Source organism: Asterias amurensis, chromosome 1 (assembly GCF_032118995.1).
Source record: "Asterias amurensis chromosome 1, ASM3211899v1".
Lineage (NCBI taxonomy): Eukaryota > Metazoa > Echinodermata > Asteroidea > Forcipulatida > Asteriidae > Asterias > Asterias amurensis.
Window position 1 is genome coordinate 13,886,318 of NC_092648.1, and position 26,963 is coordinate 13,913,280.

General features: G+C 39.9%; 1 protein-coding gene across 3 annotated transcripts in view; it reads left to right on the plus strand.

Annotated features, from left to right (window-relative positions):
- Positions 1–26,963, plus strand: part of LOC139946571 (uncharacterized) — a 169,023-nt gene that overhangs the window by 129,445 nt on the left and 12,615 nt on the right. For all 3 annotated transcript variants that reach the window (XM_071944284.1, XM_071944269.1, XM_071944276.1), the window contains exons 9-14: positions 13,071–13,136; positions 14,156–14,312; positions 20,183–20,272; positions 20,641–20,730; positions 21,462–24,688; positions 25,935–26,060. In XM_071944284.1, coding sequence (XP_071800385.1) covers positions 13,071–13,136; positions 14,156–14,312; positions 20,183–20,272; positions 20,641–20,730; positions 21,462–24,688; positions 25,935–26,060 — 3,756 coding nt within the window. The remainder of the gene's footprint in view (positions 1–13,070; positions 13,137–14,155; positions 14,313–20,182; positions 20,273–20,640; positions 20,731–21,461; positions 24,689–25,934; positions 26,061–26,963) is intronic.

The window sequence follows — 26,963 nt, forward strand, 5'->3', positions numbered from 1 at the left end:
TAACTATTTCAAGTAATTACCAATAGTGTCCAGTGCCTTTAACTTCTATTCACTGTACATGCAGGACGTGCACATCATCTCTTTCATTGCTCCTTGTCATCATAATTTATTTATGAGGCCATTTTTTACGTGGCGTTACCGATAAACACATTTAGCTAACCAAGCGCAATAACTGACCTAAGCACAATTTTAGAGTTAAAAAAAAAATCTCAACTCCCGGAACATGCTGAGCTAAGTGTGAAAATACTATTAAGTTGTCGCTTAGATTTTGTGGTATGCTAAATGGGTAGATTTGCTGTAAGATAATTAAAGGTAGTGGACACTATTGGTAATGTCAAAGACTAGCCTTCACAGTTGGTGTATCTCAACGTATGCATAAAATAACTAACCTGTGAAATTTGAGCTCAATCGGTCATCTAAGTTACGAGATAATAATGAAAGAAAAAAACACCCTTGGCACACAAAGTTGTGTGCGCTTAGATGGTTGATTTCAAGACCTCAAGTTCTAAATCTGAGGTCTCAAAATCAAATTCGTGGAAAATTACTTCTTTCGCAAAAACTATGGCACTTCAGAGGGAGCGGTTTCTCACAATGTTTTATACCATCAACCTCTCCCCATTACTCATCATTAAGAAAGGTTTTATGCTAATAATTATTTTGAGTAATTACCAATAGTGTCCACTGCCTTTACGCCACAGGATGATGAACATGGTCTTAGGTTCAATGCTGTAAGGGTGTGCAAAGCTCACCAGGACACTAGAATATAGTCATCAGATGCTTGTCGGTTTTCATAATAGCAAATCCAAATGTATACACTGTTGTTAAATATTACAAATTTGTGTTACGGTACACAAGGCCAAGTGTGCCTAGTTACCATTTATACTTTATCAAAGCTCTTTAAAACAAAAACGAAAACACAACAAAAAAGCGTCTCATAAATTGCTGAATAGTTGAAGTTCCCTGTCAAACAAACGTGATTTAGTGCACCGGTGTTCCTCAAACCTTAAATAAGAATCTATGCAAAGCTTTGGCAGGGAGTTATCCTGATATATATGTATTTCATTACAACGTGTTGAGACATGCCCAGCATTGCACCCGTATCAAGTTTACTCCTGTATTTCTCAAGGGATTGGTTTGATTCCATTTTTACACGTTGTCGGATCTGAACTGAAAAGCCCAGGATTTGAACCCAAAAAAAGCTCAGCTTAGTCTGAAGACCGGCTTTTCTTTTATCTCTTTTTTTTTACGTTGTATTTCTGTCTTTCTTTTATAAGTAATCTCTTGTATAAGCAGTCTCTATTTAAGTCTTGCTAGTCAGCATCCCCTTAAGTAAGGGTTTTTGTTTTGTTTTATTTGCGTTTTGTGCACTGTTCTTTATTTATAACCGGTAATGTTTCTGCTTGTGGCGACTCTGTTGTCTTTGGCAAGGCTGATGCTGCAGTGTATCTTAAAATCTCAAGTTTTCTGATCAAAGCTGTTGGATTTGTTTTGTATTGGAGCCTCATTCTGCGAAATAAAGCCTGGTTTTGTTTTAAAAAGGCTTGTCTTGAGAAATAAAAGCCTTGTTTTGAGATGGAAGGAAGGTTGCACTAGTTACTGGCTCCCTAGTAAGCCAAAAGGTTTGATTGGCAGGGGGAGGGGTATTGGAAACTTCAGAACCTAGCACAGACTGTTGAGTTTGTCAGCAAGGCATCTTGAAGCCTGCTACAAACAACAGACTCCACTTTATCAGAGGGGTACATCTGTGTAGGTCTGTTTGGTCTGTACAATTTTGTGTACAAAGTAAATGAGTGAAACTATTTGTAAGCCCCTCAAAACAAAAGTTTGACTAGACACAACTTTTTGACCTGATCCCCCTCTTACTTACGTTGAATGGTCCAGTCTAGGATATCAATGACTTTGAATCCTCCCAGGCAATTGCATTTTGGAGAAAACAGTAAAATATTAAAACTGTCTAGACTTAGTGTTACCAGCACTCACTCAAGGGTTATGAAAAACACTATTAAGCTATGTTTGTTCTATTACTTGTCATCCATTTTTCAGAGTAACTGTGTTAGTTGAGTCAAACTCAAACCAGATTTAATTTCTATGCCGTGATATTGCAGTTGCCTGTATTGTAACCTGTAAGGTACATTTTTGCAGTTCTTAATAACATTTCGGACTATTAAAAATATTATTTGTTTCACCATTTTTAGTTGTACAATAATCAAAACACAGACAAGTCTCTCCTACATGTATCTGTACTACATGTACATTGTCACCCCCGATCGACCTTACTTTTTTGCTTTTCCCATCCATGCAAAGCATACCATCGTCATCCTCTTCTCTATCTAGTCCTCATCTAAGTTCCCGATGGCCCTAAAGTATGAATTCCCCATACATGGGTCATCAAGGAGCGCAGCAAAGTAGCCAGTGTAATTTCATCGATTCAATATCATTACCAGACACATCCGCTAGGCCCTGCAGCATCGAATGCCACTGTGCGCTCCGGACTGCGTTAAAGGAGTTGCATGTCAGACCCTACAATATAAAAGATGTGCATCTCAACTGTGGAGAATGAACTTTACATGAACAGGAAATCATTGCAGTTTCTTTCATTTGGAAACGGTTTTTGGCCATGATCTTCATTGAAATTTGAGGATCATTAAAACTTTATATTCTTTTTAGAAACTTCACTCATTTTGAGAGAATGTTTGCCAGAAACCTTGTTTATAGATGGATTTCAAAGTTCAAAATTGTGTTTAACATTTTGCTATAGTATTCCTTTTTGTTACGTATTCAGAAATAAACCATATGGGAAACTGACTAGGTAAATTGCAATAAAATTATATGGTGAACAAAGAAAAACCATGGAAAAACTAACTAGATCAAGTTTTGAACCTGTATCCTTTGGATTAACGTTACGTCGCTCTACTGGGCTAGTTAGTCCTTTTGTGTTGTATTTTAATGCGTTTAAAATAAAGCTGTGCGGGAAATCTGCCTGTCTTTGTACATTCAGAGATTCTGACAAAAAAGTGTTTGCGACGCTAAACATGTTGAGGTATGGTAGAGTTTCATACGTATGTATCTTATGAACCGATAAACAGACGTTTGATTTGTTGCTGATAGATAAATAACCCAACGTCTGCCAGCTGCTAAAGAGTTTGCATCAACAGTCCTTTTAACTGTTTGTAAATTCTAATAAATTCAACCCCTAGGGCCATCGAGTAAGACAAACTTGAGGATGATAATTTATCGTGGACGATTTCTAGTTATAGAGCTGTTATCTCCATCTTTGTCTCAGTGTTGCCTGAAACCAGTAGTAATCATGGCTGATGGGTTTTATAAATACTAAAAAGGGGCCAGACTTAGGCTCCCTTTTCAGCTTGTGATAAGTTACTACAGGAATCAATGTGTGGTGAAGAGGTTTTCAACTAGTGGTTTAATCCCAACGAGGCCTGGTTCTTGATAATTTTGCCTCGAAATTACACGGTTTTCCTTTTACCTTGTCGACTAACACGGTCGGTCATTTATGGGAGTCAAATTAAATGGCTGACCATGTTAGTTCGCACAGTAAAAGGAAAACCACGCAATTTGGAGGCAAACTTGTGTGGACATTGTATTCTACTTTTAAAACATCTTTCCAACCATATGCATTTTATAAAAAACGGTTACAAACACGTTTTATAGACCAACTCGTCCGATCCAAGGCAACGTGTTCCTTTAAGTGCCACCCTAGTGAAATGCATTGCCCTTTTTGTGCCCATTCCTTGCGGTTGTTCGTATCAAGAGTCTGTAAATCCTCTACACATTGACACCCTGGAAGTTCAATGGGTTTTTTACCTCTAGGTTAACAGGAGGACTCACAGGCAACACACAGAGGCCATGACCTCATTTTCCCCTGGTCGTGCCCCTTCAAAAAAGTTTCCCATTGACTTCAAGATTTTCCAATGGAAGTGCCCTTTGCAAAATGAAAATGACATTGCCCTTTCAAAGATGAAAATCTAGGCCTGGGACTGTGCCCAATTTTTGGGGGGATGATGTTAAGTTTTTGTTCGGTCACACCCATGTTAAAAGACTGTTTCAAATTCAGTGAGGATGGACTCGGCATTTTGGCAACTGGCTTTAAGCTGGAACATATATTTGCATAATAAATGCATCCTCTTGACTAATTACAAAACGAGTATAAAACAGGTGTAGCAGTCTTCATCATTGTACATGCCATCCTGTAGTCTTTTGTGAACAACATAATAGAACGTATTATATCAACGGCTTTGTTATGATTATCAACATGGCAGTAGTCATCGCTAGAGACAGAGACGGATAGCTCTGTTACGGAAGGGCAAGGTTGTACTTGCCAATCTCATCTAAATCATTACGGAGCTTATTACGGTACGCTGCTCTGTGGGTCTCTAGCGGGCCTTTCAAGACCACGCATGCTCTGATGTCGATAGCAAAGGCTTCTGTGAAAGAATCACTGAACTAGACAGCAATTCATTTGAGGGTCTTTTTGATGCCGTTTAAAAGCTTTTTACAAAATGTTGATGCCTATATATATTCCAAAGACACAAAAAAATAGTTAATGGCCTGATGTTTCAAGGTCCATAATAGCAGAGTCTTTCACAAAGACCTCCAATTAATAACAAATTCAGAAGGCTCTCTTCATTTATTTACACGTTTGTTTATTTAAGAACAAACCTTGTCCCTTGCTTTTCATTTACTTACGCATAAGAGTATAAAACAATCAAGAGGTTTGGTTTTGGGTTTGGAAGGGCGTGGGCATTATACATGCCCTCTACCCATTCGCATCGCTATATACTTAAACCCTGCTTCCTAACATGTACATATTATTCTGGACTTATGCCAGATTTATTTATACATGTAGGCTAATTATTGTTAGCGGGCACAAATACTGCATCTTAATATTCAAGAGGTCCCCCCCCCCCCCTTGCCCCCTTGATCAGGTGGTATGTAACCCAAATATTGCTCAAGAAAGCAATGCTGTTATAAAAACCTGCACCCCCTGAAGACAGCCTCAACATGCCCTAGAGTTATTGTAATACCATTGCAGAGAATTAACTGGCCTGGGCAGGCTGCTTATCAGATTCCCAGGGTAGGGGGTCCCAGGGTAGGGGGTGATATCCGTGGACGGAGCCCTGGCCGACCAATTATAAACGGTCAGCTAAGTGAGGGTTAAGTCTGTCGTCACGGTCAGATCTGTGGCTAGAGCCCCTTCGCTGACCAAATTACCAGCAGTCGGCGGACCGTGGATGAAAAGCAATCACACATGCTGGACAAATACGCTGCGGGCTACGTTTTTTTAGAATGACTACGCTTTTTTAAATATGCATAAGACGTACTGCCCTTCCCCATGGCCAGTAGGAGAGAGCTTTCTGGGTCATAGCTATACATAGATCATTAGATGATGGTAGCTGGCACGCGAAAAGTCCCCACACTATGCTTCACCACTTAAAGAAAACCTCCCCTTTAAAGCCATTATACACTTTCGGTAAACAGTATTGTCCAAGTCCCACACTTCGTGTATCACAACTTATATGTAAAATAACAATCCTGTGGAAATTTAGGCTCAATCGGACATCGGAGTCGGGAGAAAATAACGGGAAAACCCACTCCTGTTTTCGCGTGTTTCGCCGTGTCATGACATGTGTTTATAACAAATCCGTAATTTTCGTTAACGAGAATTTATATTGTTTTACCGTTTTCTCAAAAAGTGAAGCATTTCATGGACTAACATTTCAAGAGAAGTCTTTCACCATTACCTTCTGTAAACCGCGAAATTATTTGTAAATCTGTGAACTTTTTTTTTTTTCTGTACCGAAAGGGTCCAATGGCTTTAACTAGCAAAGCCAGTTTTTATTGCTCGTAAGGGCACCTTAAAGGCACTGGACGGGTTTCATAATTGGCAAATACCAGTGTATTCTCACTTGGTGTATCCCAACTTATGCATAGAAAAAAACATCTGGGCCCAATTGGTCATCAAATTCGCAAGAGAATAATGAAAGAACAAACATGCTTGTTGCACAAATTTGTGTGCTTTCAGATGCATAGTATAAGCCTTCAGGCCTGAACTCTTTTATTATTTGAGTGAAAAATTACATCTTTCTAAAAAACTACTTTACTTCAGAGGGAGCTGTTTCTCATAATGTTTTATATTATCAACAGCTCTCCATTGCTCGTTAACAAAGTAACTTTATGCTAACAATTATTTTGGGTAATTACCAATAGTGTCCAGTGTCTTTAAGAGAATGCAGCAGCAGCAGCACTGAAACAAAGAGAGGGGTGCTTGGGACGTTGTGTACCGTTTGATTTAGAACAATCGTGGAGAAGAGAAACACTTGTATTTCCCCTTGTGAGTGTCTTGCAAGTTCCGACTTGCTGAATGTGAATGTGTATACACAAGTATTATATCCTGGCACTATAACGTGATCAGATTTGTTAATGTCCCTTAAGAGATGCGTTAAACTGCTTTGTGTCAAATTTCATCTACTTGAAAAGGCACTGAACACCCTGGTTAAGCGTCATTGACTATTATTTTCACTTGGTGTAAAACCTCCATGGTGTATCCCAACATATGCATATAATAACAAATCTGTGAACATTTTGACGCAATTGGTGAAATAATGAGAATAAAGAGAATAATGAAAGAAAACACAACCTTGTTGGCACAGTATGCAGCTAATCAAACCAGGAACACAGGGGCAAACCCCTTCTCTTTTCGATAAGTGCACTGGATTCTTTTACATGCATTCACAACACACTGGACCTAAGGCTTTACGCCCTACCTGTCCTAATTTCTTTGCTAAGCAAAAAAAAAACTAGGGCACCATTTGTAACTTTGTAAACTTGATGGATCTTTGGCTGGTAACCAGTATCTGTCAAGCAAGAATTGTTTGTGCTCAGCAAGTTTTTATGCTTTCAGGCTTTATGAAAGTCCGGGCATTTTGAAACCACTCATCTGCAGCCATCAATGCCCACAATGTTAGCGGACAATAAATCTCTTCTTTACCCCCGGAAACTGTGATTGTCCGCCCTACATCCGAGTCCAGCCCACGAAAACTCGACAGAAGAAGAGCCATTTAAGTTCACTTTCAAAAGTTTTCAAGATTTCAATCTCACCCTAATATCCAGCGACTCTCTTGAATGAGAGGGGGGGTGAACGGCTTAAAGAAAGGCAGGCTATTCCATAAGACTATTTAAAACTTGGTAACCCAATCTCGATGCTAAGTGTGTAAATATAGATGAACCCATCAAATTTATAAGAGTCTTTCTCTTCTTACTTGGGTATCTTCTTCTTCTTTTATTTGAGGAGGAAGGAAGCTCTTAAGAGAAGGACTTCCACTTGCGGGAAATATGGTAGAGACTTTTTTTCCTTCTTTTTCTTCTTCTACAACTTACTGTGAAGTTTTTATTTCCGCCAAAAAAAAAGCTTTCTGTCCCTTTCCCCTATTGGTAAGTCAAGCACATAGCGAAGATTACCAACTCATCTTCGTTTATTAAGACTTCAAGTGACAAGTTCCTTGGAAAAAAGACGGGGCTCCGAATTTTTGTCTCTTTTTCAGATCACAGACCTCGAGAAAATTACTGTATTTCCTCCTCAAAGTGCTTGGAGTTCATTATCATTTATTCTAACGCTCTCTCTCTTCCCCCTTTGACTCCCTCGCGATTTTTGATTGACACCTGTGGTTTATTTTATCAATCCCCGCAAAAATCATTTTCCGTAATTCCCCATCGGACAGTGAATTCAGACTCGCCGTTAAATGTCATAGCTCCTCATTGTAGCATCAGTTTAAATGTGCCTCTGATTACAGAGTCGGAAGCTCGCAACTTGAAAAGAGCTCATCTTACACACCTTTCAGCGATTGCTTTTTTTTTCTCTTTTTTTTTCCGTTTCTTACTCTCTCCCACTCTCTTTGCTAATAACTGGTTCCTCAGGAGAAGGAAACGAAGGAGTGAAGAAGAAGGGAAAAAAAAAAACGAAGAAAAAAAGCCTGAGAGATAAGAACCCTCTTGTAGGTGGTTGTTTGAATGCTGGAAACTTGATCTATATATGTAGTAAGGTAGATATTAAAGATGCTTCCTCGGGCATGTACACTCATCAAAGTCTTTTTTTCTTTTTTTGAAAAGAAGGGGTGCTGACAGGTAGGCGCTTTGTACATATGTTTTGTGTGGGTCTTTTAAAGGCGGAAGTTGCTCACTGTCCATACTGTCCTTCCATTGAACTCATCTTCTTTGTTGTTTGTTTTTGTTGTTTGTTTTTCTTAAAAGGCACTGGACACTATTGGTAATTACTGAAAATATTTGTTAGCTGACAACCTTACTTGGTACAAGGAATGGAGAGCTGTTGATAGTATAAGCTGTAGTTTTCACCCCCTCTATATATGCTGATAACTAGAAAAGGAGAAAAGGCAATTGGGTCAATGAACGATGGCTGTTTGACATGGACATTTGACATTTGATTCGTTGTTGCATATGAGAAGAGAATTAATCTCCCGAGAAAGCTCAGTTCAAATCTCATGCAACTGCAATTGCAAAGCGGTTTTGCAAGAGTTAAGCTTATTTCAACTCGAAATAATTGTTTGTTGCAAATTTGTGTACGTACCAGGCTTGAGAAGTTGTGGTGGTTCTGAAAAGAACCGGTTGTGAACAGCTCAATGTTTTGCTTTGTATGGTCTGTGGGAGGCTTTTGGGACGCTTGGTGGCAGCAGACTTAGCAGGAAAAATCCACGCTTAGAACTACATTAACAATGGAAATTTACCTAGTAAGTCTGCTGCCACCAAGCGTCCCAAAGTCTCCCATTGAATGGCTAAGATGTTCATCACCAACCCGCATATATTTAATGAAGAAGTAGAGGACCATAAAGTTTTTGTCTATTGTTTCAATCTGTATTGCATTCAGATCCAACAACCACAGACCCATGTTGTCTAATTAGGACCCTATTGTAAAAGTTTGTAAAAGTCAAATATATGGCATTCCTGTATACAGTGCACGTCAAAAGCAATGCAATTTATAATACCACAGTCATCAATTTTAACATTGGAATTTTGTTAGATGTTTAATTTTTGTGTTTTCATGATTGGTGAAGACACTTTACATTGCACCGGCAGATTTGAGAAAATGGCACACGAAACAGGAACTTTGATACAGGAAGCTGAATTTTATAGGGAAGCAGAGCAGGCCTGTATGCTTCGTTTTTGAAAGGGCAAGGGCACCATGGCTATTCCTCCTTGGTAAAGGGCACCCTGTGAGGAAATTGTAAATTTCTACTGGAGCATTTCAATGGCACCAAGGCAATGACCAGGGGGCATGGAGGCAATTGCCTTCATTGCCTCTGTGAAGTGTATCTTTACAGTGGTGTGGATTTTGATTTTTTTTTCCAGAAAAGTTCTTCATCTTTAAGTTTGCTGAAAGTAGAGTCCCCTAGACGACCTGCTCTGTTTAGACTCCCTTTGTACTGTGAGTAACACGCAAGTGGTCAGTTCCCTCTTTAGTATCTGATTTCTTCGAGCTAAAAGGTTCCCCAGTAAAAAAAGGGTCCAGGTGTACCTGACAAGTCATAACCCTCTATCAAATGTCGTTTTAAATACTACTGGCAACTTGTCAAAGGTATCTTGGAATCTGGCCAACTTAAAGATTGCACCCCCCCTTTTTTTTTCTTCTTCTCACCGTCACTAGAATCTTATTTCTCTTATTTTTTCATGGAACAGGATCTCCGCAGCCAATCTCTCTTCCTTTCTTTTCTAATCGACAGTGCGTGACTGTTTCCTTTTGACCCCCGAGACACATAACGGCCTCTGATGATCCCCCTGTGTCCCGTTTCATCCGCCCAGAAGGGGCATGTCCAGACTTGTCCACTCTTGGAGTGCGATGCACGACAGAACATGCTGACCAGAACTGTAGGGCAAGGAGAGAAAGAGACTGATAGAGAAGAAGTAAAACGAAAGGGGGGGTCGGAATCTGGGTTATGAAATGCATCATAACTGATTGTAAATTGGGACGTTGACATTGGAAATGTGCCAGATGGTCAGATGCCCCTATCTAATAGATCATAGATACATTGATTTCCATATTTTTGTATTCAATTAATTTGCATTATGCACTTGAGATTGAAAATTTGTGATCGCTGAGGGGCTATTAATGAACAACTGTATATACTTAGTGTGGGTTGAGTGGCCGAGAATCAAACATCGTTTTTAAAAGTTTTGATGGTACGCAGAAAGGATGAAAGAACCGTAACTTTGGGATTTGGTTAAACAGCACCAAAATGTTCGGGGAAATTGGTTGGAGATTTTTGACACTGATATGACTCCAGCAATCCTTTACAACGAAAATAAACCTTGATTATAGATGAATACTTTCATAATGGTCCAGAGTTGAATTGCAGGTGCGACAAAAATCAGTGGAGTGCCCCCACGCTCGTAGATCAACGTTGGGGTGTTAACAACGTGTCAGAAGTGTTGGTTTGCCAGAGGCAGCGCGGCTGATCAGGTTATGAATTGATAGCGCTAATGCGACCGGAGATACTTCGGCGAACCCCGGGCTAGGACGGGGGCCCGGATTGACTCCAGCGTTCGGTCCATCATGGGGAAGACGACGACAAAGCTTGTCTAGTTGTCAGTCACAGGAATGGGGGTATGTTGATGCGGAAATCCTGCCATATTAGATTCTGCGCTGATTGATGACGGATATTAGTCATCATTGGCTCTGTGTGTGTGATCGGCGGGGCAAGTTACTTACGTAGCCGAACTTGCTCCAGTTTCTTAAGGGTCTCTTCTTTTGGAAGACGTCATGATTTGCAATAAATTTGTTAGCGGGGTTTTAGAAGTGATGAAGCTCTGAGGCTAATAACTTCAGACACAACTTACTGTGGGCCTTCAGTGGAAAAGGAGAATGAGTTTTAAGGAGAACCAAGGGGGAAAATGAGGACTAAATGCCACTGTCTACAACTTGATTGTAGAAACAGTTTGATTCTCTAACAGGTTGAAATCAGTAAGAATGGTAATGAAGATGCTCATAGGTTTATACAGTTAATGAGATGGTTAAAAACAAAATATGTTTGCCTCAAATTCTGCATTGATCTTTTGAATTGATAGAACAATGCAGTGGGCTTATTCAGAATGCAATACTTTCTCTGGATTATGCATAACAAATGTTCTCATGAGTAGCCTAGTTATTATCACCAGAGTGATATGTTTAATTGAAGATGATATTATAATGGACACTTGAAAATTCCCAGTCTCTGCCAAATGAGCATTAGCTCATTGAGCATTAAGAATATACTCTTGTCACTGGGCCAATTATTTCACCCCTTAAACCATCTCAGCTCCCTGGATAGTGTAGAGCCTATGCTAACTGTACACCAAGCTATTAAATCAATCACAAGAACTATCTCCTCCCTCACGAGTACCCTTTTACTCCTGGGTGAAGAGAAGCCATTATAAATAAGCGTCTTGCTCAAGGACACAAGTTTCATGACCAGGGTTTGAACTCACACTCCCATGACACCAAAACTCGCCTGCTGCATCACAATTTATTAAGCAATGAAGTTTGATTCATTGGCTAGCTTATCTTAAAGGTTAATCTTAGTGCTTTGTACCTACCGTGACTGTGTTAAAGACACTCGCCACCTTTGGTAATTGTCAAAGCGAGTATTCTCACTTTGTGTATCCCAATACATGTATATGCATAAAATAACAAATCTTTGGAAATCTGACTCAATTGGTCATCTAAATTACAAAAGAGTATAATGAAAGAAAAAACACCCTTGTTGCACAAATTTGTGTGCTTTCAGTTGCCTTAAAAAAAAACTCCTCACCTGAAGTCTTTTAATACTTAAGGTAGAAATTACCTCTTTCTCAAAAACTATGTCACTTCAGAGGGAGCCTTTTCTCACAATGTTTTATACTTTCAACAGCTCTCCATTGCGCATTACCAATGCAAAAAGTTATTTTTAGAGTAATTACCAACAGTGTCCAGTGCCTTCAAATAGGGTCATCTCAAACTTACATTGTTATTCAGTGATTATACTCTAGGGCATACATTGAATAAAAACTCTCATTAATCTTTCCAGTTTATGTCTTAGAATATCCCCATTATCATCTTCAACTTTTACCCGTATCCATAAATCACGCAGGTTTTCTTTCCTCCCTTCCCTCTTAATGTCAGACGAGTGATGGCCAGTTTTTGTTTCACCTATCCACACGTTGTAACTTACTCAATTAAACCACCTGCTTTGAAGACACGTTGATGAATATTGAAAAGAAATATAGCCATGAGAAATAGAAGATGGACCAGAAACTGAAGTGTGTTTGTTGTGAATAAATTGCTGAGCTTGGGTTGAATGTTATGTAGGACACTTGTGCATTAAAGACATTGGACACTGTTGGTAATTGTTTAGGACTAGTCTTCTCACTTGGTGTATCTCAACATGTGCATAAATTAACAAACCTGTGAAAATTTGAGCTCAATTGGTCGTGGAAGTTGCGAGATAATAATGGGGAAAAAAACACCCTTGTCACACGAAGTTGTGTGCTTTCGGATGCTTGATTTCGAGACCTTAAGTTCTAAATCTGAGGTCTCGAAATCAAATTTGTGGAAAACTACTTCCTTCTCGAAAACTACATTACTTCAGAGGGAGCTGTTTCTGAGAATGTTTTATATTATCAACAGCTCCCCATTACTTGTTACCAAGTAAGGTTTTATAATAATAACTAGGTTAGCTAATAAGTATTTTGAGTAATTACCAATAGTGTGCCTTTTAATTCATTGTAGGGTTGTACTTGGTTCTCCAAACTCGGTACTCAGAGTCGAGTACCATTTTCAGAAGGGTTATTTTCTCCTTGTTTTACTCCTGAAGACGAGACCAAACCAGCTCTTTTAAGAGGCAACAGTCCCTCAAAAGAGGAATTTATGTAAATGGTTGTACTTGCAGGTTAAATATTAGATATATTAATTCTTGTCTGGTACATGCGTTCCTGTGTGATGTAGTAGATTGAAAGTTATGGTGGAGTTAAGTAACATCAAGGTCTGATTTATAACAAAACAAAAATGAAGATTTATTTTTCTTGTGCAGGTCGTCTTCGGTCTTCCCTTTGGTCCAGAGATTGATGTGTGGTCAGTGGGCTGCATCTTGGCAGAGGTAAATCTCTTTTTCCACTTGAAGACAAATTTCTTTTTCACTAGATTCAGTCTGCATGATTAGGTTTAAACAAATGGTAAATAATTGGTAATAAACAAAAACCGTGAAGATCACAGATTTACATTTTATGAGAAATAACTAATGTAATTTTGCATTTGGAGTTTATCGCTCAGTGAGCGTTTTGTTCATTTTTTGGGGGCATTGATGCAATGCACAATTTGTAATCGGTTTTTAACTATTCTCTCGTGACCCAGATAGCCAATCGATTTCAAACTTCTACAGGTTTGTCAGTTTATGTATATGGTGGATTACATAAAGTGCTTACACTGTCAGCCACTGATTTGCTAGCAAAACCAATTCTGTATTGTTCCTTTAATTTTTTTTTTTTAAAGTCGGAACAGTAGGACCATTCTTCTTAGCCATTTGCGTATTTAATAGATCACAAGTTACCGTTTAGTTGCTCACAAGTTGCTTATCCACCTAATTCGAGGCAAGCTTTTGCGCAGTTACTTAAGAGTTGGAGAACAACCATACACAATTCTGAATGAATGTGCGTGGCACAGTGGTACCAGGGTTTGCTTATCTGGAGTTAGCTATTGACCCATTTCACCTGACGTCATCAGCAGAAAATTTTTGAATGCGCCATACTGGTGGGCAATTTCATTGTGCGTTTTTATATATAACTCTATGCTGCTCCTTATGCAGTAAAGTGTGCATTTTAGCCGACGCGGCGTTAATACACGTAAACCTAACTGCCCACCAACATGGTGAGCGTGGCATCAGTCGCGGCGTGTGACGCGCGTGCAAGGGGTCAATATAAAAGTTTGCCCGAACCACTTGACAAAGCAAATGAAATATAATTTGACTGAAAAAAGTTTGGTAATCATTTCTATACAAATTCTTGTTCTAAACAAATTCAAAGGTTAAGTTGTTTCAATTAATAAATCTATTCATTCTATATTATAAAATCTGCTCTCTCTATTCCACCTCTCCATTTACCTTCTTGCATCGCCCTCTAGCTTTATCTTGGAGAGCCACTTTTCTTCGCCGTCACCAAGGATGAGCTTCTTGACAAGATGGTGACATCTCTTGGTCCACTTCCAATCCACATCTTCCAGAGAGGCAAGTTCTACTCTGAGTATCAACGCTACATTGGAAAGCCGCAGTCTATGTTGGGTAAGAAGAGTCTAGGATTCTAATGTCTAAAGCCGTGTGTGCATTGGACTTATTCTGAGAAAACTAACCAAGTAAATGGGTAACTTCACCGTTTTAAGTCCAGTGTGTACAGCCAAGGAAGTTTCCCTCCAAAGTAACTTGTCCAAACTCCGTAGTTTAAAACCCACGTCCACAGTTAAATAGTCAAGGTCAGTTTAACACACCAGGCGATTTGGGTAAAAGGCTGCCACGCCACGTGATTGTGTCCTGAGGTCATCGTCAAATTAATGTTGGTTGCAACATTTTGGAAATCAATCTCCCTGTGTGTTCCCTGTGTCTTAAACAGAGTAGTGAGCATTTACTTGTTTACCCAAAAATGATGAGGTCAGCACAGTCGCCTCGTGTGATGTGCATGCGAGAGGTCAATAGGTGTGCCCTCAAATCTTGTTGTCCCTCTAGTGGTGACCAAGTGGATAAGAGCACTAAACTCAAGCTTTGGTGTTTCTGCGGGTCCGAATCCCGGTTGTGACACTTGCGAATCCCGGTTGTGACACTTGTGTCCCTGAATAAGACACTTTTTTCTATAATTGCTTCTCTCCACCCACGGGTAAATGGGTACCTGTAAGGGCCAAGATGGTTCTTGTGATGAAAGTAGCTTATAGTAGTGCGTATTTGTTGCACACGCTGTATACTCTCCAGGGAGCTGAGTATGGTTTAAGGATTGAATTAAATGGCCCAGTGACCAGGGGTAATAATGGAAGCGCTTTGAGACACCCCTGGTGTGTAAAGCTTGATATAAAAACTGACTATTTCTATTACTCTCTATAAGAATTGGTAAATTTTGGGTACAACATAAGGAAACTTAATCCTGCTTCAAAAAAGAGACATCCTTCTCCGATTTCTTTACAAATTGGTCATTAGTTGCTGACAAGTCATGCACTGGGAAGTTCTCAAGGGCAGTTTTATGGGTACTTGGGTTACAGTGATGACTTTTTTTTTCAGGTTGATTACATGATTTATGTTACTTGATACGTAATAGTTTTGTTAATAATAAAGGTCTCAAACTCCAATGTTTCAAGTCATGGAAATTGTATGAGAAAAGAAGATTGTCTGAATCGCATGGTCAGTGCAGCGTACAGTCACCAAGTGTAAATCACAAGGGCTCGGTGCACAGTGATATCAACAGATCAATGTCATTTTGTCCGATATATGCGACTTATTCCATTAAACCACCATGTAATGGTTTACAAGGTGCTTTGCCACTGGGTTCTTTTACCTGCATTACACAACACATGGGACCAACGGCTTTACATCCCATCCGAAGGACACAGCAGCATGATTAAGCGCCTTGCTTAAGGACACGGGTGTCACGACTGCGATTCAAACCCAAACTCTGCTAATCAGAAACACCAGAGTTTGAGCCAGGTGCTCTTTGCCGCTAGGTCATGACCCCCAGAAATGATAAACTCCAAAATAGCAGACTGAAAAAATAGCTCTCCCTTGATACCTTCAGCCTTAATTGAAACTGATATAGAACAAGGAATCAAAGCCTCATTTAAGTCTGAAACAAGTTTGTGCGATTTAAGTCTGTTTCTTCACAAATCAAAATAAATGATACTCCACTGTAATTGGATGTGGGTCCAGATAAAAACTCGAAATGAACTCCACGCCTGACCATTTCTAGGACGGTTAAAAATCAATGTCTATGCACTCTGCCAATTTGTCAATATGTCTTTATTTTATATTGTGAAAAAGTGAACTGCAGTCCGAAAAGTATTCCTTTGAATCAAAAAGATAATTTGCACAGATTAGTTTGGATTTATTTATTTCAAATCAGCTGCGATTTTTATTTTATTTTTTACGGGGAATTCTATTACCTTTAGATGAATGAAAAGTGGCCTCGTCCATCAGGAAGCCCACTTGGTACAAATTAGAGTAGAAGTATGAGAACTGAGACCTTAATTTGATCCATCAAAGTAATGTCGGCGGACATAAATTTGTCACAGGAGAGGGAGTTAACCCAAATAATGGGGAACGTAATCACGGCCGCCTCTGCCTCCCCACAGTAAATAATGATCTATGACATCCTCGGCAGTGGAAGGGGGGAAATATTAGATGACCTGATTTGCCACTCACAAATCATTGTTATAACTGACCTACTACTACGCTTTGTGCAAAAAATGTCAAAATTACTTTGCTATTACTTTATAATGAGAGACTTTTAGACCGTCCTTTTTCACAGTTTCTCGCCAGTAGTGCGCAACACTGAGAATGTGCGCACACTCTCTGAGCCGCAAAAGAAGGACCGCTGTTGCCAGCGTCTCAAAAGTCTCCCGTTGCTCAATTATTTTAAACTTTAAAGCAATTAGAAACTTCAAAGTAAATTTAAGAAGTAGAAATGAATCAACCAAAGGTTTAGAAGCAGAGCTAGATTTGCTTTCTGTTCAACCTAGTTAGCTTCTGCTTTCTCAAAGTTATTTTGGTTTTGTTTGTGGGGATGTTTGTATTAAGTTTGTCCTCTTTGCCTACTAGAAAGAATCTGGTAGTTTCCTTACATAATATGGAGGCCAAGGAGGGCATGGTCTCTGTTGCCCTGGTCTTGGCCTTGGTGCCCCTTCAAATATTTTCCAATAGACTTCAAGATTTTCCTATGGAAGTGCTCTTTGCGAAATGAAAACTGGTCTTGCCCTGTCAAAGATGAAATTCTGGGCTGCAGGAGGCTTTAAAATCTGATTAGGCTCTACTCATAATGTAGCTCTGCGTCAAATTCAGTTTAAATTTTGTTTTAAAAATGCATAAATGTGTTTGAATACAGGTGCAAACAAAGTTTGTGTGCACTTTAAAGCAGGAATTGAAATTGATGGGTAGTGACAGTGCATTTCTTTAACAACCTTGGGGGGGAACAGGTCCATCTGGGTTTGTTATCATCCCTCTTTGATTTTCCTCATCTTCTCGGTGAAGTCAGTAACTTCAGGGAGACCCTTCAGCAGTTTATCAAATCATACTGCTGTATTTGTGTACACTCGTTCACCTGGTTTGCTCCACTATAGTGGAGCAACTTATGGTTAGATGTCTTGCTTCAGGACATAAGCAGCATGATAATAACATCAAAGTCTTATATAGCGCACGTATCTACCAAGGTACTTGAGACGCTGAGTATATACAAACTTTCAGAAAGATAGGTTATTGCAGAGAAGAAGGGATAGGAATTATAAAATGGCATTTTTGTTTGACAAAGTAACAAAACAAAGCATCATTTTTTAACAAGGTAGTTATTTCCTATTGAGGAATTTGCCAAGAGTTTGCTTTTTGGTTCGTTAAGCCAACGTAATCTTTATTTGTTTTCTTCAGTTTGTTATAACAAACTCAGTAATGCACCCTCCCTTTAAACAGTGTACAAGAATTAATCTCCAGTTGAGTCATGACCGACGCTTAGAATCACAAGAGCATGTACCTCCCACAGCTTTGATATTCTACCTGCAGTAGTATAATCCTGAGTGATATAGATACCTGTGATAACTCCTGTACCCCACGCTAATAAATAATCAAATGGAAATCAAGCAAAGAACGTTCTCTCAGCGACTTGTGCCTCATAAAACGAAAAAGAAGAAAAAAAAACTGCAATTATTGAACGGGTCCAGGGCTCTGGTTTTTGAAATCCTGCCGCTTCTCGTAGCAGCTTAATTACTGTGGGAGTTTCCCCACCAGACTTTATGTAAATCTCTTTCCTTCCCCATCGCCGTCAAAACTCTGCCTAATAGACCTAATAAATATCCCTGTGGACTTGCAGACGGGAGCAAACCATCTGGTTTTGGGCGGGAAACATTATTGCTAGATTGGTTAGAGGAGTTGTGTGGAGTCCTCCAGGGCTGGGAGTTTGAGAATCTCAGGGAGAAGGAAAAAATGTCCACAAGCTCTGCTTATCCCTGGTAATTCCAAGAAAGAAATGTTTGCAGAAAGTGTGTTACTGAGGCTGTCATTTGACTTAAGCTGTTGACTTAAAAAAATAGTTGATATTAACTTATCCGCATTCCAGCTTAAAGGCCCTGGACACCTTTGATAAATGTCCAAGAACAGTATTCTCACTTGGTGTATCCCAGCATATGCATAAAATAACAACTCTCTTTCGCGACGTTACAAAACAAGTTTTTTATGCTAACAATCAATTTGAGTAACTTCCATTAGTGCCCAGTGCATTTAAGCTGTTGACTTAAAAAACAATTGATAATAACTTTTTTTTCTTATTCCAGCACAATTTTTTAGATAATGCACATTGCCAGATACCTCAACTATAATGACACTGAGGTATCTATATATGTGTTTGGATTAATTATCCATTACAAATTATTACCCCTGGTCACTGGGCCTTAAATCATTCCTTAAACCGTCTCAGCTCCTTGGGGAGTATACAGCCTTGTGCAACAAATGCGCTACTCGGCTAAACCAACCACAAGAACCATCTCTGCCCTAACAGGTACTCATTTACCCCTGGGTGGAGAGAAGCAATTATAGTTAAGTGTCTTGCTCAGGGACACAAGTGTCACGACCGGGATTCGAACCCACACTCTGCTGAACAGAAACACCAGAGCTTGAGTTCGGTGCTCTTATCCGCTCGGCCACGACACCATACATGTAAACTGCTCACAAAAAGTAAGGAAACTTTTTTCAATCCAGTATATTTGTTAATATTTAATACTCGTTTTGTATATGATATATATCAATGCAAAGCGGAACTCTTCCTCTTTAAAATGATACCACATTTGCAATGATTACATGTTGCTGGACTTGGCTACACGAATAACAATGAGGCAAAGTCACAAATCAAATGTGCCAAAATTACCGTTGTCTGTGAATGGTCAATAGGTAATGCTCAATAATCAAGCTTTTCAGAACCATTAATGGTTTACACAATGATTTGCACCAGTGAGCTCACCAGACACAATTAACCCTAACCTCTTGAAAAACACCTTGTTTGATGGGTATTTGCAAGACGATATTCTACAGCCGGATGTAGTCCCATACTTGCAGACTCTTGTACCAAATGCCATCTTCCAAGAGGACAACGCTCGCCCCCATCGAGCCCGACTGGTGACTGACTACCTGAACAATGTTGGATGCACCGGATGGATTGGCCCGCTAACAGTCCAGACCTGAATCCCATGGAACATCTGTGGGACCATCCACTCGTTACTGAACTTCTTGTATCAATAAAGTGTATTAATATCAGCTAAGTTGTCTTGCTCTATACCAAACTTCTTGTCTCAATAAAGTGGATTAAGATCAGTAAGTAATGTCTTGCTTGTTTGAATTACAGTGTCAATTTGAATGCTCACCCATAACCATAAATTTTGGCACATTTGATTTGTGACTTTGTCTCATTCTCATTAACGTGGTCAAGTCCAGCAACATGTAATCGTTGCAAATGTGGTATCATTTTAAAGAGGAACAGTTCAGCTTTGCATTGATATATATCATATACAAAGAGAGTATTAAATAATGACAAATATACTGGATTGAAAAAAGTTTCCTTACTTTTTGTGAGCAGTTTACATTGCTTTGGTATATATACGTTTAAAGACAGTGGACACTATTGGTACTTGTCAAAGACTAGTGTTCACAGTTGGTGTATCTCAACATATGCATAAAATAAAAAACCTGTGAAAATTTTAGCTTAATCGGTCGTCGAAGCTGCGAGATAATAATGAAAGAAAAAACACCCTTGTCACACAAAGTTGTGTGCTTTCAGATGCTTGATTTCGAAACCTCAAATTTTTAACCTGAGGTCTCGAAATCAAATCCGTGGAAAGGTTTGATGATAATAATTATTTTCAGTAATTACCAATAGTATCCACTGCCTTTAATCATAAGCACTTCATTATTTTATTCTGCAGAGACACAGAGCAAACTATTCTCCAGACTGACGGGGCTGAGAGATTACAACTTTGGCAGTTTCATTCTGGCCTTTCTGCAGTACAATCCAAGTAAGTAGATTCACCAATGATTCATTTTTAGCTGGCAGAATGATTCCCAAATCGATTAAGATGTATAATTTACCTGTAGATGGCAAAGTTTCAGCTTCTTTAGTTATCAAGTTTTTGAGAGAAAAAAAAGTGAAAATTAAAGAAATGTTTTTAGGAGTGTCCTGTAAATCATGCTAAATTCATTTTCGACTCACAAAGACAGAAATTACTTTTGTGAAATTGTTTCTCAAAAACTAGAGCACCTCAGCAAGTAATGATTTAAGGGAAACTTCCTACCAGCGTAATGTTTAAACCGCGTATGTTTAATGTTGGCATTTGTGTTTTTTCGAGAACCCAAACCCTTCAACATGCTTTAAAATATCTTGCAGGTGATCGTATCTCAGTTAGTGATGCCTTTCTACATCCATTCCTAGCCCCAGAAGTTGCAGCAAGGTACCTCATGCCGTCTGCTTCCAAAGGTTGGTATCTAGCGTCGTTCCTCTTGCCTCTTTATTTATTCAAACAAAGCTTCATGACTGCACACTAAGTGTTGTGAAGTTCAACCATGCAATGGTCTATGACATTAGTGTTCTACATATATTACAGCATCTCTGGATGGGGAGAGTTTTCTTACAAGTGATAGACCTGTGGGTAATTTTGAGTGAGAGCTCAAGCGTCAGTCAAAATTGCTGATTATACAATAGTTGGTTTGGCATCCAAGTGAAAAGTTTCATCAGGAAACATGACTGTTTGATTAAAAGATTCAATTTAAAAGCCATTTAAAGTTCATCTTGTTGGAATTTTTACCTAAGCCATATTTCCATTGTATTTTTGTTTTATTCTTAGTTTTGGGGGTACTGCGACTTTTCTGTAGAATGACAAAATTAAGTCCAATGGGGACGCATGTTCATTGGATATTAAAACTTACAGGCCGAAAAAGGTCGCGCAGCCACGGTAACCTAACAGGGGCGCTAACAAGTCAAATGGGAGCAGCTCTGGGCTGTAAACCTACCGCGTCCACGCTTTATACAACTTGGCTGAATATAAGTCTAGGTGGGAACGCACGATAGAATGACACCAAAGCTAGTCGCGTTAACTTTCTGCATGGCCATGGAAGAAAGAGTCCAATGGGACCACAGCTTATTGATCATGCCTATACACAAAATATATGTATATTTTTATAGTATATTTTTCATTTTCCATTTTCCAGCATCTATGTATCACAGAATTGACATCCCTGCGAAGACTTATAATCTATCCCCGACAATCTGTTCAGAGGTTGCTGCTGATCGTCTTTCAAGTCTAGACCTTCTCCGAAGAGGGACTGCAGTCAGCCAGTCGGACTCACTACCTGCCAAGAAACCCAAAAGGGCCATTGCAGAAGTCGCACCTTTTGCTTCCAAGCCAGACGTTGAAGGCCTTTGCAGTAGTCCGTCTGTTGTCCCCGTACCGGTCTCTGTTGGAGTATCATCGGAGGAGAACACCTTTGAACTCGCTGGTGGGGTTCTGAAGCAGGAAAGTCTAGACACTGATGGAATTATAAAACACAGTCAAGTCACCAAGACTCCAAGGGATTCTAACGGGAAAAATACCGACATTCTAAAAGATTTCAAGAGGAAAAATATTCAGAGGGATTGTAAAAGGAATATTGCCAATGGAAGGGATATTGCCAACATTCCTATTGATTCAAACAGGAAAAATGACAATCTTCCGCAGAGTTCAAGCAGAACAACTCCGAAGACAAGTATTCCTGTTCTATCTTCAGTTGCAAATTCAAGCGAAGATCAAAGTTCCAGGCATTGTAAAAGGCAGATACCATTTAGTTCAAAGTCAGTCAAAAGAGAAACCAATCTAGAGTCTCACCCTGATAGATCTGCTCAAGATATCATGACAGTAAATCAGAAACGGAAAGACCCTAATGATGATGGAAATAAAGAGCTCTCCAACAACAATCAAGACATCCAGATAGAGGTGGCACATCCGGTAGCAAAACAGGACTCAAGAAAGAATCTATCAGTTTTTCAATCCATATTAAAGAGGGAATTGAAGATTAGGATAAAGCAGCAGCACAACGCAAATAAAACAGAGATGAGAAGTTGTCAAACCAGACAAAAGCATTCTGAGTGCCAGCGATCTCCACAAACTTCATCATTAGAGAAGCGTGACGCAGTGTCGCGTCAAGATTCTGTTACAACGTGTTTCTCCTTAACTTCACAGTCACAGACACAAAAGCATGCCACAGTGTCGCGTCAAGATTCTGTTGCTACAAGCTCCTCTTTAACTTCCTCACCACAGACACATGTTGATGGGTCTAAGGACAGAGAAGAAGATACACAGGGGAGAGGACAGAGAAGTATGAACGAGCAGCAGCTTGGGACGAGGATGTCCAGGTTCAAGCATCTTGAGAAAATGAAGATGGATGCTGTGCAGCAAAACTCTCAGGGAGCGCTAGAGCTAAGGGATGAACCTAAGGCGCTTCCAGGCAACAAATCTGGATCACCAAGGGTCTTCTTAGACAGCAAGAAAGAAATGGCTGAAGAACAAGGCAATATCTCTGAAACTTCAGAAAGACATTCCGGGGAGAAGGGACACCTACTCCTCACCCCTTCCTCTAACCCACTAGAGGTCAGCAATGATGGCTTGATTCTGCTTACACCTCTAAGCTCTGCCCAACAAGAAGAGTCGCCCAAACCACAATCAGAAAATAGAGTTTTCAAAGCTACATGTACCTCTATGCAGACACCAAGAATAAAACACGAAAGGGTTAGGGATAGGATTCCAAATAAACAGAGAATCTCACTATTATTTGGGGCGAAGAAAGCAGACAAAGGTGATACCCTTCCAGAAGTTATGATACATTCCCGATCAGATGAAAATAAAACCGGACAAAGTCAAATTAATGAAAGGCGGTGCGATGTTGGAGAAATATTCAGCACCCCAACTAAAAATGATTTTGGCTCCAAGAGCGAGGGAAATTTGTTAAGGGCCAGAGAGAAAAATGGGAATAATGGAGGCACTCCAGGTAGAGTCACAAACAATGTGAATAGCGTCGCTACACTGACAAGCTCGACACCTGTCGGTGTCGGCCAAAAAAGATCTGGAAGATGCTCAGTGCAAAGTTTATCAACAATACGCTGTGCAGATATCGAGGACCGGGTCGATGATAAGGCACACCAACGTCGGTCAACGGATGTCAAGTTTACACCTCGGTCATCTTCGAGGAGGAGCAAGAGTCTGGCTCAAGAGCGCATTAAGGCTAAGAACTTCCACCAAGGAGATAACTGGTGGAAGTTGAGCTCTAGAGAAGGGAGGTGGAGGGGAGAGGAAGAGGTTTCACTTGAGGATGCTGAGGATGGTGGAGATGAAGCAGGGATGTCATCAGCTGGCGAGGTACCCCTGGCTAGGGAAGAAGTTGGGAAGCAACTTGCAGATATTAAAGATGAGGGTGGGTCAAGTGACTGCTCTGCACACCAAGAGAGGAGAACGCCCAGTAAGAATTTGTTTAGTCGGACCTTATCAAGGATGTCCCCTGCTAGATCAGACCCCAGTTGTGTTAAGGCTACTGAAGGAATGTCCACGGCGCACTTACGCAAAACACCTGCAGAGGATGTGTACAATTTTGAGTCTTCACCCAATTCAAAGGGACACACAGCTTTGTTATCCAAGAAGCGAAGGGTGCATGCTGACCAAAAAGCTAGCTTGAAATCTAAAAGGACATCTCAAAAAGATATTCAGAAGAAGTTACTGAAAACTCAAAGCCACAAGCGCAGAAAGAGCACTTCATCGGAAACAAAGGTGAAAAATCCTACTGAAGGAATTTCAACGGCACACACAGACAGAACACTCGCAGAGGATGTGTACAATTTTGAGTCTTCACCCAATTTAAAGGGACACACAGCTTTGTTTTCTAAGAAGCCAAGGACGCCTGCTGACCACAGAGCTAGCTTGAAATCTAAAAGAACCTCCCAAAAAGATATTCAGAAGAAGTTTCCGAAAACTCAAAGCCACAAGCGCAGAACGAGCACTAAATCGGAAACAAAAGTGAAAAATCCAAGATTGTTAAAAAGAAAAATGTCGGGGATTTTGATTGCGGACCTTCAGTTCACTTCAAAGTCAGGTGACACTGATTTCCCAGACGAATCAAAACATGAGTTGACAATCAATCCGATGAGAACGTTGGACGACGGAGAAAATGTAACTGAAGTGGAGATTAAAACAATCCAAGGATTAGAGGAGATTAGCCACATGAAGAGGAGAAAGATTAAACCGGACTGGGTAACAAATTCACGAGTTGGACAATACCAGAAGATTCCTGATGATTGGGAGTCATGTTTCAGGTCTGTCGCCCAAGCACCATTACCTCCAGATAAACCTGTAATGCTAGAGTCGTCGGACAACACACTGAGTGAAAGGCAAAGCGGGACAGAGCATGAACAGGTAGAGTTTGTATTTTTTTTGTATTGAGCTTTTAGAGTTAAAGGCACTGGACATTGTTGGTAATTACTCAAAATAATTGTTAGCATAAAAACTTACTTGGTAGCGAGCAACGGAAATACCTCCCTCTGGACTAATGTAGTTTTGGAGAAAGAGGTAATTTCTCACTCAAATATTAAAAGATTTCAGACCTGGAACCTTTTTATGCATCTGAAAGCACATAATTGTGCAACAAGGGTGTCATTCTTCTTTTGCACTTCGATGACCAATTGAGTCAAAACTTTCACAGATTTGTTATTTCATGCACGTCGGAAAGTGAGAATACTGTTCTTTGTCAAATACCAACAGTGTCCAGCATTTTAAAAACATGCACACTTTGATTATTGTCATGTTTTGATGGTAACCTCAAAGTCTGTACTTTGTGAATAAGTAAGTGCTTTGAAAACGACTTTTGTTTCAGAAATCAACAACTCTAAACAGTTGTTGTCCAAGTTTATGTTAAGCCTCATTTTGAAGTTTTACCTTGGTTCCTTGAGGGTGTAAACTAAAAAAATATTTCATTAAAGACATGGACACCTTTGGTTATTGTCAAAGACCAGTCTTCTCACTTGGTGTATCTCAAAATGTGCACAAAATAACAAATCTATGAAAATTTGTGGTCAATTGGTTGACAAAGTTCAGTTGGTCGCCAAAGTTCAATTGGTCGTCAAAGATAATAATGGAAGAAAAAACACCCTTGTCTTACGAAGTTGTGTGCTTTCAGATGCTTGAGTAATTACCAATAGTGTCCACTGCATTTAAAGCCGACCTCAGGTCGACCTACAATTTTCTTGCGCCCACATTAAACCGTCAGCAACACGCAGACAAAATATGCTCGAGTCAAACAACTGAGAAATCGTGGGCCTGCGATTGGTTCCCAACCGTAGGGATCCTGTCGTACAAGTTGGAATAGTTCTACAAATGCGACTGTTAATTTTTTTGAGCGGCAACTGTTTCAGATTGTCTTAAAATCATCGCAGTTACGCTCAGGTCATAAATAATCGCCGACTGAAAAGTTCCCGATGGTCTTAGCTCAGAGGCAGTGTGATCCTGAAAAGTCTGTCGCCAACTGTTTTTTGTTAACGCAAGGTCGACCTGAGGCCCACTTTAAGGCACTCAGAAACAATACCCTATGAATGTCACTTTAGGAACAAAAGAGGTGGATGAGCATTTCAGTTTATATCCGTTTGATTTTATTTTTATGTTGCAGAATTTAAGCGAAGACGATAGCGATGGTGAATGGTGTGACAGTGAATGGGATCCAGAGACAAGTCTCAGTGGGGGAATAAGTTCACAGACACCCACCACAGGAAACTTTGATGATGATGATGATGATGTAAGATTTCCTTCCCTCTCTCTTATATCTTTTGTAATCCTTGTAATAGACCTTTATCATGGTACAGCCATCTTCAACTTCTCCCATTGGTATTAATGTCACCCAAACTGAGGCTGGAAGAACGAAATAGTCTGGCTCCTATTTGCAAAATGATTATTAGCATTCATTATTGTTATTTGATATGAGGAACATGACCAAGATGGAGGCAGCATGATAAAGGTCTATAATAAGGGAGGTCAATATGAAATTGCCATTAATGACTTTGTTCTGAGCAGACAAAATGTTTTTTGTTCGAGGTTGATTGGTGGGGAGTGATACTATCGCTGATAGACTTGTCACCAGAACTCGCACTCGGGAATCCATAGCACCCATTCTAAATTATTTGCATTGGCTACCAATATTGGCTAGAATAGATTTTAAAATGTTGGTTTCCGCTTATCAGTGTATCGATGGTATCGCATCTTTTCTGAGCACATCATTGTCATCTTGTCCCATCCTTGTGGCCGTTAGGGCAACTCTGTACTCTTGGTAAATTGGCTCCACTATTCTCGGTTTTCTGAGTACAATAACCCTTTAATCACCCAAGTAAAAAAATTACTCTATCACTCAGGTCAGTAACACGAAAAATCATCTCCCAACATCCCCGCGGATTGTTTACAAAAAAAGCAACAGGGCAGTAAATTTGACAAGTCCCAAGCGAACCTCAAATGCACATAAATTAGTTTTTGGTTGTCACAAGACGGCCATAAATCAGCGGACTGATGTAAGAGAAGTGGTTCTCCTGACTGAGTTTCACAACATTCTGCCTCATTCTGTTTGATTACCTGAGGTCATGTCCCCCGCCTCCTCCGGATTATTTACAGATGGAGAGGTGCCGACAGGTGTATGTCTTAATTATCAGGG